The following is a 13,916-nucleotide window of genomic DNA, read 5'->3' as shown; positions in this document are numbered from 1 at the left end:
TGGCTAATAAAACCTGGTTTTATTTTAGCGGAAGAAGCAGAACCTAATAAAATAAAAGCTGTATGACAATATCAATTCTAATCCTATAACATCAGGGAGATATAATTTTCTTAAGGAAGCTTCTGCCTTTAAGGCCTCTCTCTTCTAGATTTGGTTCATGTCTGAAGACACACTGTTACAGGACAGAGCTCTCATTTCATTTTCTTTCATTCTGTCCTTCAAGTCTAAGGACAACTAATTCAAACAGCACCCAATGGAGGGGATAACAAATTATTTCCTCCAGTTAAATATATGTCTATTCATTACTTGGGTTTTTTGTTTTTCAAAAGTTCTGATTCCAAAACGACTGGGGTAGAGAATTTAGTTTTGCTGTAGACGTACCCTGCACTGGGAAGTGCTTTGAAACATTTTTGCAAACACTGTTTTTCATTTACTGGATTATGACCCATTGAAAACTGACCTGCAGGCATCCAGGGTATATTTGGTAGGGGCTTTATATAAATTTTGAGTGGCTTCAGGATCAAAAGAAAGTTGTGATTTCCATACAAGCTTAATTAGTAAATGTGTATAGGAAATGCGAGGAGACACGCATTCTTCAAAGGCCCTTACATACACAGGAAAACATCAGGTGGAGCAAGCTTTGAGGTTCCTCTCGTTACTCAGCTCAGCCCTGATTCATGCTGAAACTGGTGGCCTTTGGCTGGATTAACAGTGAAATATGTAATTAATTTCAAGTAGGTGTGTAAGCCCATTTAAATAAATCATGTGCAATTGCTCTTTTGGGGCATAACAGCATAAAGTACATTTTAAATGCTTTCTACAATCACACGATAGTCAGGTATTCTGATATTCTGGTGGCATTTCTTTTCATGTAGGTCTTAGTGCATGACAACCCCTATAGACAGATATTGCTATAAATATATTTTTTCGATAGATATTTTGTCATCATTACAATTACATTCCTTACTCATAGCATGCTCAGTTATATCACAAACATACTGATCCCCGTCTCAAAGTGTCAGTAAAGCAAGATGAGCCACGCTGCGGAGGGCAGATGGTTTGGCTCTTGCAGTCAAAGTACAAGTCCCCATGATCTTGTGATGTGGCACAAAGGAAAGGTCATTATTTGTTGTGAAGTCATGATGAATGCTTCGCTTTTCTGGGATCTGATGAAACTTGGGAACTCGAATATCCTATCCATTATTTCTCTGTCTACTTGTATTGCATGTGTGAGTTTCTTCAATATTTTTGCGTTCTTGTTTCGCTGACAACTACAGGTAACCCTGAACTATTAAAAAAGACAGCTTTTAAGACAGCTGTTGAAGGTTATTTCAAAAAACGTGGTGTTTAGGTTCAACAATGCAAACTGTACTGTAGTTCTTCAGGCACTGTGAATGATCTAACAGATATTTTTATCTATTTAAGGTGAGTTTGGAGAAGTATGCAGTGGACGTCTAAAGACACCAGGAAAAAGAGAGATACCTGTTGCAATTAAAACTCTAAAAGGTGGCTATGTGGACAGGCAAAGAAGAGATTTCCTGAGAGAGGCTAGTATCATGGGACAATTTGATCACCCAAATATAATTCGCCTTGAAGGAGTTGTTACAAAAAGTAAGTTCCTATTAATAGGGGTTTTTTGTTGGTTTTCACATCCTCTGTTATTTACTATCAAATTAATCATTACTTCCACATTCAAGATGGATTGCCATTCTCAGTAATTATCCAAATCATAAAGTGGCAGTAGATACTGCAGAGTTTGGGACCATAATAAGAAATGCATAGCCTATCTGTTTCCAATTAATATGGTTTGGTTTTATATTTTAATAAATATCCTCCTCATTCAAATAAAGTCTTTACAGGTTCTTATGAAATAGACTGTAGAGCTTGCTTATAGGCAAGTGGAATACAGCAGAGAAAACCATAAACATTAACTAAGTTGACAATGAAGTCAAATTGTCTTGTAAGGTAGCAGCTATCTTTTTCTTTTCCCCCAAGCACTCATTATTTACTTGGTTGTGTTTTGCCGATTTTTATATCAGAAGAGATCAACTTCCTGTTTAAAAGAAATAAAATGTAACCTCTTTTAAACTTATTGTAGACTTGCAAATGATTCACTAAAATTCCATAATAATCTATAAAATGTCTTACTCTTTATACCTGTTGCAGCTGACAAGAGATATCTCTTGTCTCTGAAATCTAGCATTTTAAGCAGTTATGAAATTTTCTGAAATGCTGAAATATCTAGCTATCACTTAAGTATTAAGCAAAAAGACTTATTAACATGCATGTAATTTCTTTAATGCCAGCTTTTTCAGTAATGAATTAAAAGACTCATAAGTGATACTCTTCTGAAAATTAATCATTGCCTCAACTAAGCCATGTTGTTTGCTGATATGCAGTACTTATATTTTTCTTTTAAAGATAAGTTTTGTGTGTATAAAACAATGATGTCCTCTTACCGTCACATAAATACAATCAATATTTTAGGAATATTTCCTGTTTTCACCTTGTTACAATATCAAAAGCTGTTCGGGAAATGCAATTTACTAGAACAAAGAGGAAAGTATAGATCCTGAGCTCATGGCATTGGAATGGGGTTTCAGTAGGTATATGGAATGACCTTCTTCAAATCTGTCTCTCTGAGGTTCTAAAAATGAAAAGGATCTTTCCTTTCTTCTTCACACAGTATTGCAAGGATAAATTCATTATCATTTAGGAATGTTTGGTTACTAGACTAACAAAATCCGTTAGGTTGAAGACTTCTGGAAAAATATTGCTTAGTGTCTTCCATCGCTCTCCTGCCAGTAACCGCTCTACTGACAAAAAAACAAGAACACAGGTTAATACTGGCTGAGCAGCATTAGAGATCTTTGTCAAGAGATGTAAATATGTAGGAACTTCACTGAATTTAGCTCATTGCTTCATAATGGGCAGCACAACAACAATTGAATTCCAGCAGCCTTCACCAGCATGGGCAGGTCATGCACCAGTATCACAGGTATGACTAGGAGCCATGCAGTGGGTCGAGTAGCGTCTGTCTCATTTCTGAAAAAGGCTGATGGCTGTGATTTACGAACATTTTTTAAATCCAGTGAGAAGGTGCACACCGAGTACAATATCGTGTGCTTGGCAAAGGCTTGATTGTTTAGTCTTTGTCACATTTATAATTTTTCTTTCTGTAATGTCTCATCATCAGTCTAGGGAGAAATGAAGATTGCATTCTGAAAACAGAAACAGATAAATCAGTGCTCCAGCATTAGAGCTTTTGTTCCTGTTCTACAGGAAAAGTGATTATAGACACCTGTAAGTCAAGAAGTCAGCAGCAGCAGTTCCACTTTTTTCTAACGAGTCAACAAACTTCATTATTGTTTTTGGAAAGTTTGCATAGAGGTAATATAAAAACTGTAGGTGTTACTGTTAAAGTCATACTGTCCTATAAAAATAGCATCTCTTTCAGATATAAAATACATAGACGAAGTTTGAAAGAAATTATTTTGGGGTCAGGCAGGTTTAAAAAATAAAACAATTATACAGCAATAGTTATAGAATGGAAAAAATACATGAGTTATCAACAGATTTCACCCTAAGGCATGGAAAGTGCAAGTTATAGAAAGCATAAAGGACAAAGTTGTGCAGTACTGCTCTGCTGCAGGAAAGAAGCTGGCAGGCAGGCTGAGCAATGGACGCATACACGCCACTATGCTGCTTTTTTGCCAGTTTATCTTTAGGATGTTGCCTTGCATTTATACTGCCCCATCTGTGGTACTGAGAGAATAACATGGCTTTAGCTGGAAGCAGAACAGTTACCTCGCATTTCACTAAATCCTAAATCTAGGATTGCATCAGCCAACACAGGACAGAAATTTCCCATAATGAGAAGGTGTGCTGTAAAAGTCAGACAGAACCTTGTCATAGCCAAATTATTTATGTAATGATAGCATGATTAAATGGTGTTTTGTGTTAAAACTTAGATTAATAACAGCAGAAACTATTTATCTGAAGTGCATTACAGTGCCACTAACATATAAAGGCACATCAGATGCAGTAAATTTGATTAATAGGTGTCTAACGCTGTCCTTAGCACATGCTTTCCTCTTTGTAACCATTAGTCATTAACTTCTAGCAGTTGCTGATATATGTTGCATCAGGTTGCAAGCAGTACCTTCCATTACAGTGTCATTGAATACTGAACAGAAAACAAAAAGGATTTGATTATAATAAGCAGAAGTGCTCTACCAAGTCAATAGCTATTGACTGGGGCAGTAACAAATTTGCCTGTTCGCTACAAATGAAATCTTTTATCTGGTGCTACCAGCTAAGCAGATGTTAACTTTTAAACGATACTGGTTTCAAAATTGCTATGGAATATATACAGTACAGGATGAAAAAATGCTCAACTAAGCCTGCTCCAAAGTAGGTCTGAAACAGAGTTTTAATCCCCTTTTCTAATTACTTCATTTCTCATCTGTCCTAACTGCGATCCCTAATCATGGAGAGCAGTAGGCAGAACAGTTGCTGTAGCACAAGCTTTCTGTTAGCAACGAGTTCATTTCAAGGGCAATTTGCAGTGCCAAGGCAAATACGCTGTGGCACAGAATCTGGATCTGATTGCTGGCTTATATGGCTAATCAGAAGGCACAAGGGAAACTTTATTCCTCTTTGGTTTGCTTTAACAACACCATTCCTTGCAGGGTTTGCCATAAAAGGCTGCGTATTTATTGCCTCACTAATTTATGAGAGATGCTTAGGTACTTTGTAAAAACATTCATGTCCCCCTTTCAAGTCGTATTAGGACAGTGCTAATTCTGGGACCTCTTCTTGGGGGTGTCAGGGTACACTCGGCTGAACTGTACGTTATTGTCCGAGCTGCTGCTGTTTCATAAACAGGTATAAAAAAACCAAGATGTCTTTCTGCAGCGTGAACATATGTAACCAACATTGAGATCAGGGCTTTATAGAACTAAGACGTGTCTTCCACTTCCACATCATGCTGAAGGCTGCATCACAGCCTTTCCATGAAAAGTCTGTAAATTAAAGCTATGCTTGACAGCAAACACCTGCCAATATAACTGTATCTACAAGAGACATGAAAAAATGCTCTCTGACTATTGAAACCCAGGAAGAAACCACTGGTGTTAGGCTAGCCAAACTGGATTCTATAGGTAGCTTAGCTTGATAGTGTCTTACCCAATTATTTATAGCACAGCCTTGTCAGGTCTGTGTAATACTGTGGCATTACCAAACAGCAATGCATGCAAGGGCTCTGCTGTGTTCATAATCTTAGTTTGTTCCCCTTCCCCTCAGATCTATCCCAAAGAACTTTGGGTTCTTAAAACTAATTTCCAAGGAATTGCTTCCATTTCTGAACTTTGGCTGCTGGAGGATTTGCACTTGCCACATGTACAATAGGAATCCTTTTAAGGCATTCATTTGCTTTAACAACATTACGTATGTTGTTATTCTCCAGAATTTTCAAATTAATCCCTTCACAAAAGGAGGATGAATGAAGGACAGCACCTGGATTTTTGGTTCTGTGTAAGCTCACACCCTCATGACATCGAGTCTGTGTCTAGAATGACACCTTCAACTCCCTCATCATCTCCGCATTGTTTTGCTTTAGTGACTTTCCAACAGTGAATGCTCTCGCAGTTCTGAAATCCTTAGTCAGTCATCTGGCAGATGAAGTTCAAAGCTCTAATCATTGAGTTGCTTTTTAAATTATTGTACATAACCGGTTCAGTGCAAGAAGAGTCCGGAGGTCAGCGTACCTTGCCTTGTCCGTGAAGAAGGCAGAGCAGCAGCATGATCCTCCTTCACTACAGTTTCCAGTATGTAGCTGTTCATATCTGATCCATTTTTCATTTTTAAAAAATGCAGGAGATAACAATGATTTTTTTATTTTATTTTATTTTATTTTATTTTATTTTATTTTTAGCCAAGACTTTGTGTTCTAGGTCTTTGAGCCCTTAGTATGATGAATTTAATGTTGGCCTTTTCTCCAACCTGTTAACAGGCTGAGACTGTTAAATGAAGTTCAGAATTCATTTTGGAAGGTAGATGTGTTTATTATGTATTTTGCAGTACATGTTTCTTACGCAGCATTGCATATTTGGCTGTTATGCAAAAGATTTAGGAAATTTTGTGGCAGCGTTTGTAACATTCTTACCTTGGCCGTGGATGGTGAAATTGTACTCCCAAGAAATGTGATTTTGCAAAGTTTAAATGTTGACCTTGTAGGAGTTAGGTTGTGACTGTTTGAAGCAGGCTACACCATGATATTTCACAGAATATTATTGTGAATATACAGCAAAAAATGTGAGACCTACATTACAGTATTTATCATCGGTTTCTGGAAAGTGAAACCTTTAGGGCCAACAGAAAACATACGACATTAATGAATTCCATATTAGCATTGTATATAACCTACAGTCTAACCAGTTTCAAATCTTGACATTTACTTCTGTCAGTAATCTCAGTACATCACAGAGAGCTCACTGACATCTCCAGGCACAGAGGTACCTGTTGGAGGCCAAAATGGCTTCAGACACCCCCCACCCACCCATCCTTGAACCTGCCCCCTGCACTGGCAGGCACTTGCACCCACCTTGGGCAGCAGAGACATACAGCAGGGTATGAAGACATTATTCATCCCTGAATGTCTTTTATTCTGCTTGTGGACAACCCATGGTGACCCAGAGTGGTGGTGAGACTGTATGAGTGTCATATTAGCCAGTTGGCTTTACATGACATTAGGCATTAAGCTGAATTTCTCTGATGCAGCATAGTATAGCTGTGCACATAATGATATACAAAACAGCAGAATTTCAGTTGTGTTGTAAATTGTTCAGTAACTGGAGCTGTAAATTTAAATTTGGCTCACTGCCTTTATTTTCCTTTGTATCCTGTTTCATCGATATATATCACAACACATTACTGAATTCTGTGTTGCTGTGGCCAGCAAATTAGCACAAAACCCACAATCACCACCAGCACTGTTAGCCAAATTTACTAGATCAATTTATTAAAATATCATCCAAAATAAAGCACTGAAAGTTAGAGCTGTGGATATGACTGCTGTAACACAGATATAACTAAGTGTCTGTAGCCTTCTTGCAAAATAGATTACCCTTCAGGAACTGGTATTCGAAGAACTTAATTAATGTTGATAGTACTGAGTTATTTTTACACATGCATGCAGATATTTCAGACAACACAGCAAAATACCATGCATTCCATTTGTTGAAGGTTGCTGGCAAAAATTAAGAATACACAATATTGGTTCTCCTGAATGGCACATGCTTAAAAGACATTAGTTTTTAAATTGTGGGGAAAATTAATTTTTTCTTTCACTTATTACATTCTGAGATTTTTTTTATTTTTTTTTTTTTCACAAAAAGCAAAGGGCCATTATGTTTTCCTGCAATTCAAATCAGTCACGTTTCTGTGTTCTGCTTTTCTATTTCGCAGCTAGCAAGCTATACATTATAACTGTCAATTCTGCTGTAACATCTTTCACACAATGATAAGCAATGAGGAAAAGTGTATCATCAAACAGCTAACATCTTGTTAGCAGCAGCTTAATCTGACCATGATACAGTATCTAACATAACTAAACTTCTATAATTCTACTTTTATAGGTTACATCTGAGAAACAGGGTTTCACTTCCTTCAGGATCCTTCCCCTTCAGATGTCTGTATTCAGACACACAGGACCTGACCTGCAAAGATATTTGGATGCCTTGATATGAGATGTGGTTCTAGTAGAAAAACAGGTGGCAAAAATCATTCCTACCAATAGCCATAAAAAGACAAAGTCCCGTAGATAAGAAATGGACAGATTTATTTTTTTTTTCTTTTTAAGGAAAAGCATGGTTATCAATTTGCATAATGATCATCATTATTAACTGCAGGTGATCGCATTTCCACATATCTTCTAAATAAACTATGTAATGTCTTCCTCCACCATGAAAGTAGAGAAGAGTATAGTAAGTTAAAGGGCAAGATAGTTGTATTGTGTAGGTGATATATGAAGGATTGGGGCTTTTTTTAGCACCTGTAACCAGAATATTTAATGGATAACAGGAGGAGACAGGATGGCACTGTGCTGACAGGTTTGATACAACAGCATGGCTGATCTGTTGCCTGTGTAGGAAAACCATATAAGCAATGACAAGAACAATTATAAATGACAATTGCAATTGCCCGTTAAAGGAGTGAGTGGGTTAAAAAGTGTAGATAAAGCAATCGGTAATCCTGATTCACAAGCTGTGTTTGGTCGATTTATTCTGATAACTTTGCATTCATTTTTTGTTCTGTGTAGGGGCAATAACACACCAGTAAATACACATGATTGAGTATTGGTAAAGTCCTGTTGCAACTTTGTTGTTACTAAACCTTTGCTGTGTGGTGAGGGACTCTCACTCAAATTAATACCAAGACATGCTGAGTTTGAGAATAATTGCTAATGATAGCTGAGAGAGGTTCTGCTGTATTTTAAAGCCTAGCAAAGTCAGATTAGACCAGAAGCATTATTTGGTAAACTTCAACCTAATTATTAAATATTACAGTATGCTCGAAATTGAGGCAGGGTTCTGTCCTTGTAAACGGCAAAGTAAATAAACTTTGTACTGTTTTTCAACAATAAATCTTTCTCTCATAATTCACAGAATGTACAGCATTGGGCTGTGAAGGACAGAGAGGTCATCTTGTCCATCGTCCTGCCTCTAGGCAAATTGGTTGTATTTAAACCAGTCTGGATAGATGGTTGCCTATCCTATTTTCAGAAACCTCTCCTGGTGAAGGTTCCACAGCCTCCCTGGGCAACCTGTAGTGTGCTTAGCTATCATCATACTTAACCTTCCCAGTAGTAAATTCAGTATTGTTTTTACTGCACCTTATGGCCATTAACTCTTTTCCTGTCTGTGGTGGAACACTTTGTGCCTTTCCTCTTTGCAGCGGTATTTTACATTTGTAGACCATTATAATGTCTTTACTGTCTTCAGTAAATCATCCAGGTTCTGTCAAGTCTTTCTTCATGGTATATGTTTGCTAGACCTTTGGTCATTCTTACAGCTTTACTTTGGACTCTTTCCAGTCAATTCATATCTTTTTTAAAGTATGGCTTTCAAGAGTGGATGCAGTGGATGCTGAGCCTTACCTTCCACTAGCAAGCAGGAAATAAATATTTTAAATATAAACTGTGTTATTCATATTTAAATATGTGTGGGTTTCAATAGCAACCGTTGTTGGGGTTTATTTTGATTTACTATTACCCATAGATCCCCCTCTGTGAACTGCCTGTCTAGTCTTTTCTCCAGGATGTATTTGTGTGGTTGCTTGCTGCCATCTCCACTGACCTGCTGTGTCTTCCAGAATGTTGTTCTCTGTTTTCTCACCCCTTTCCCTGGCATGCCAAGTCTTCCATTTTGATGTCTCTGAGATTTAGAAACACACTCTTAGTTCTAGTTCACAGTCGTTAAGGAGAAAACAGAACAGCACCAAAAGCCCTGGACCATACTATTTATATCTTTCCAGGTTGACAGTGAACCTCTAAGGACAGTTTCCTAGCTGTTATTACCCTGATTGTGCACTAGTTTCGTCAGAAATTTTATGTGGAAAGGTGAGGAAAGTCCTAAGGAAAAAGAGTTAAATCACAGAGTACAGATTAGAATACAAGCTCGTATGGATCGTGATGAAATGTAGTCAGGGCTGACGTCTCATTGCCTCAGACTAACTCGCTTACTACCTTTCCTTCTTTTGTGCTGCCATTAGTCTACATTTCCAGTTGTAGTTCTTGTACTGCCAATCACCTAAAGAATGAAAGAGTGGCAACAAAGCTACTGTAGGCTGCAGTGACATAAGATAAAACCTTGTACCAGGAAGGCTGTCACCGTTAGGGGAATATATCTCTGTATTTTCATGGATTACAGTTCGTTCTTGATAATAAGCTAATGGATGTGTCTTGCTTAGGGTAGAAGCCTTATCATACCAAGTTTTACCTGTTTCATGATCTTTTGAGTTAAGATGTTACACTAAGACTACACTTTTATGGAAGAAATCTATATTAGATATAAAAATAATAGGGAGGAAGCAATGTTTCTGTCCCATGGCAGATGCTGGGTCTAGATCCATGTCTGATACAAGGAACACAGCTTCTCCTTGAGGTGACAACATGAAAGATGGGAGACAGAATCATGCTGACTGTCAAGTCTCCACTGTTACTTTTGTTAAGAGAAACAGCTGCCATCCTCACTGGCCTAACTAAATTCAAACTTACGTGAGTGTATCAAACTAATAATACATCCCTGGTGCTTTCAATTTGATGCAAAGTTACTTGCAGCGTATTACCCTAATGTTGCCTACAGTTTGCTTGTGGGTGAAGAATTCTTGTTCACCCTCACAGTTTTGTTTGCATTTCTCCTCTTCTTTGCATAAGCCTACTGCCTTACATGTGTGAAAAGGTTATTGTGGGGACTTACAAGTTCGTTTATCATAGAATCAGAGAATCTTTTGGGTTGGAAAAAACCCAACTCATCAAGTCCGACAGTATATATGAAGTGTTTAAAAACCCAGGGGGGTGGAGTGCTACTGAAGCCACAGTTGTTACAACTAAATAATTTAGTAATGCTGGAGCCTTGTTACAGAAGAGTTGTTAACTGTAGTGAACGTTATAAATAATATTAGTCTTCCCTAGTCCAGTGGATTTTAGGTATCTAAGGATGGAGGTGTGTATCTTAGTACTTCTGCAAACCTCAGAAAATGCACATCTCATTAAACTAAACAGCTACAAGATAGCAACTAGATTTTTATTGGTAAGTTGAGATCCTTAAATAACTTTTTAAAAATACGGTAAATGTTTCTGTCACTACCAAAAATAGAGCACAGTTCTTTGTGCTTTCTCATATGGCTTATACTGACAATCTTTATGGACTGATAGTATTGGCGTTAGCACTTTTAACCATGTCATGCTGCCAGGTTCTAGTTAGCAGCTGTCTGAGTTAAAGCCTTCACAGAAGAAATAAGAGAATGCAACCTGTAAATATACCCTAATTCTCCTAATATGCAAAGTTAAACAGATCATCTTGTATGCTTGAGCTTTGATTAATTGGATGAATGTTTGAGTCATTAAAACTATTCCACAAAAGCTGTACCCCTTCTCTGGTTCACCTCTCTGTAAATTTTACATTTGTTTTCAAGTCTTTGAATAAGGAATTAAATAATAAGTTTTTCATATTCTGTGTTGCTTAGGCCTACCAGTTCACTTGGCCAAACTAGTGATGAAACAGGACATGCCAGACCAACATCAGTAATGAGTTGAAGGGGGAATGCCAGCAGTGCGCTACAGATTAATATGTAAGGACAAATTATGGTCCACAGAATTACCTGAACTAGAGTAAGAAAGAGCCTTGAGATCAATCTCCTGTCACCCTAAAATAGAGAGACCATCAGCCCTAGGGAGCTGCTAGTTCATCAGGTAGTTGTGGTAGTGCTTGTCCAGATGTCACACAATCTGTGTATAAACCTCTGCCTCAAGAGGTTGTATTGTGGTCTTTACTACAGCTTAAAAGCTCATACCTAAATTTCTGATGGAAGGCAAGAAGCCTGAGATATCTTTAACAGCAGACTCATATGAAGAAAAGAATTTGAACATGGATTGGTAATTTTCTCGTATAAATGATCTGATATTATATTTTATGGAAACATGAGAGTTGGATGTGAAGAAAAGGAACCTTTGGTTATTTACATCATCTTCTCTCTAATGCAAGGATTGCTATAAACAACTGTAGTTATAATCCTTTGGATAGAACAGAGCGAGTACAGAACAGGAAAGAAAGGAACTTCTTGAGAAGGAGGTAATACCATTTTGTTTTAGCAAGCTGCAGATAGGTTTCTCTGAGTAAGGAAGAGTTTCTCTTTATCTGAAACCAGACACATCCTCCTCCCATAGGAATCAAAGCACTTGTGTGGAGTATTGCCAGCTGGGATGTGCTTCCCACATACAGATCAATTTTCCAGTGCACAGAAGTAAAAGTTGCTGAAAGTAACTATTTTCAGTGATTAGCAAGAAATCTTTGAAATGTGAAAGTGGAACAGTCATATTATGCACTGAAAATCTGTTTAGACTTGTTTGAGTTATGGTCTGTTGAGAAGTGCCATGTGTTTTCTGTGTTCTGCTCTGGAGAACAAGTGGGAACTTTAATGGCAGAGGGTTGCAGTGAACTGACCCACCCATGCATTTTGCTTCCTGATCTCGCTCAGCGTTGCAGCTCCAGCCAAGGCAGATAAATTATTTCTGATTCTGCCATTCTTCTAGCACTATCATCAACATCCACACAAAATAATGCCATTATTTTAATTGAGTTTTCATCTGTAAACTGTGTATTCAGAACCTATTCACTCAGCCCATCACTACGTTCTTTGCACATTTCTGACCTCTAAATTCCTTTCTTCCTCTCTACAGCGAGTCTTGCTTTATCCATTTCACAGGCTATAATTATCTTTCTGATTCTTAATACATACATGGTTCAGGTTCCAGTTGAATAAATAATTTAGATGAAAACTGTCTGGGATCCTATCCAGACTCTTGGAGTTTTGGTGGGAAATTCAGCTTGCAAAACCTACTGGTTCTTAAATCTTACAATTCACAGATAAACATAGCCTTGACACTGGTTATAAAACAGGAGTAGATAATAAAACTGTTAAGGGGGACACAATTGAAAGAGATATAAATGTGGAAAAAATATTTTTTAAAATAACCACCATAATTAGATGGTGTGAGTTTGCAGTCTTCCATTTAAGTATTTTCGTAATATAAGCACAAAACGCTAATGACAGTCCTGTAAACGCATTTTAAGAGGCAAATGTATTCAATCTGACATTTCAGAATAGATTCATGACTACATCTATCAGTAAATATTGTCATTTTCCTACTAAACTTTAACAAGGTAATTTCTGCTGAATAAAATTTGAAAGCAAATAAGTTTAGCTGATAATGACTTCTTTTCAATATTTCATCTAGAGAAGCATAAAACGGATTTTTCATAATAGTGGGAATCTGAAACAAACTACTGTACTGTTGCTAGAATTCACATAATTGATTTCCTTTCTTCCTGAAACAACAGAAACATGTATTACTTCTCCCTGGGTTGGTAATAACTTAACCACTTTGGAAATGAGTCTCCGCTCTCCTTTTTTTGCTCTTTTCCTCTCAGCTGTTGTGGAATACACTCTTCAGCACACACATGCTGGTTTGCTGCATTGGATAAGATTGGCAATTCACTTCCAATTTTCAATTAATGCCTTTATAAGCATTGAAAAATGTGACTTGGTGGCCTGTGTAAACTCTGACTGCCCAGTATTCATCTTGCCACAATCACCATTGCCAGAACTAGCTCAAGGAAGATCAGATGGGAGGGGTTTTCTCACATGGCATTCACCCTTAACACCAAGTGCTCTTTGAGCTCGACGGAAAATCCTCTGAATACACTGATATCCACAAAGAGATAATCAACAAGCACAGCTAATAGTTTTTGGTCAGTAGCATTTCCCAAAAAAAGGAAGCAAAAGGCCCATGCATATGCCACAGCCCATCAGATATAGACTCAGGGGGGCTGCCTGCAACCTGGCCTCTGACATGGGTTGTCAGGTGTGAGCTGGGACACCTTCACTGAGCACAGGCATAGAGGTTTTTCTAATCTAGCATATAGACTTGTAAATGTAGACCAGTATATAATATATTTCTTACCAAAGAGTTCATCTGAGTTCATGATAGCGATCCTCCTGCTTCTAATCTTGGCATCACTTACTTGAGGGAGTCACTTGGTGTTTGTAACCAAGAAGAAAATCAAACCTTTGTACTTAATGGTGTTGATATTACTAAAAATGTGAATTGTGAATGGTATGAATGTGAACAGCGA

The 13,916-nt window shown here is 37.6% G+C and overlaps 1 protein-coding gene across 2 annotated transcripts in view; it reads left to right on the top strand.

Moving 5' to 3' along the window:
• EPHA6 (EPH receptor A6) overlaps positions 1–13,916 on the top strand; it is a 513,653-nt gene that overhangs the window by 401,363 nt on the left and 98,374 nt on the right. For both annotated transcript variants that reach the window (XM_037378259.1, XM_037378258.1), the window contains exon 11: positions 1,426–1,611. In XM_037378259.1, coding sequence (XP_037234156.1) covers positions 1,426–1,611 — 186 coding nt within the window. The remainder of the gene's footprint in view (positions 1–1,425; positions 1,612–13,916) is intronic.

This window comes from Falco rusticolus, chromosome 2 (assembly GCF_015220075.1).
Source record: "Falco rusticolus isolate bFalRus1 chromosome 2, bFalRus1.pri, whole genome shotgun sequence".
Taxonomy (NCBI): Eukaryota; Metazoa; Chordata; class Aves; order Falconiformes; family Falconidae; genus Falco; species Falco rusticolus.
This window is presented reverse-complemented; position numbering and strand designations above follow the sequence as displayed.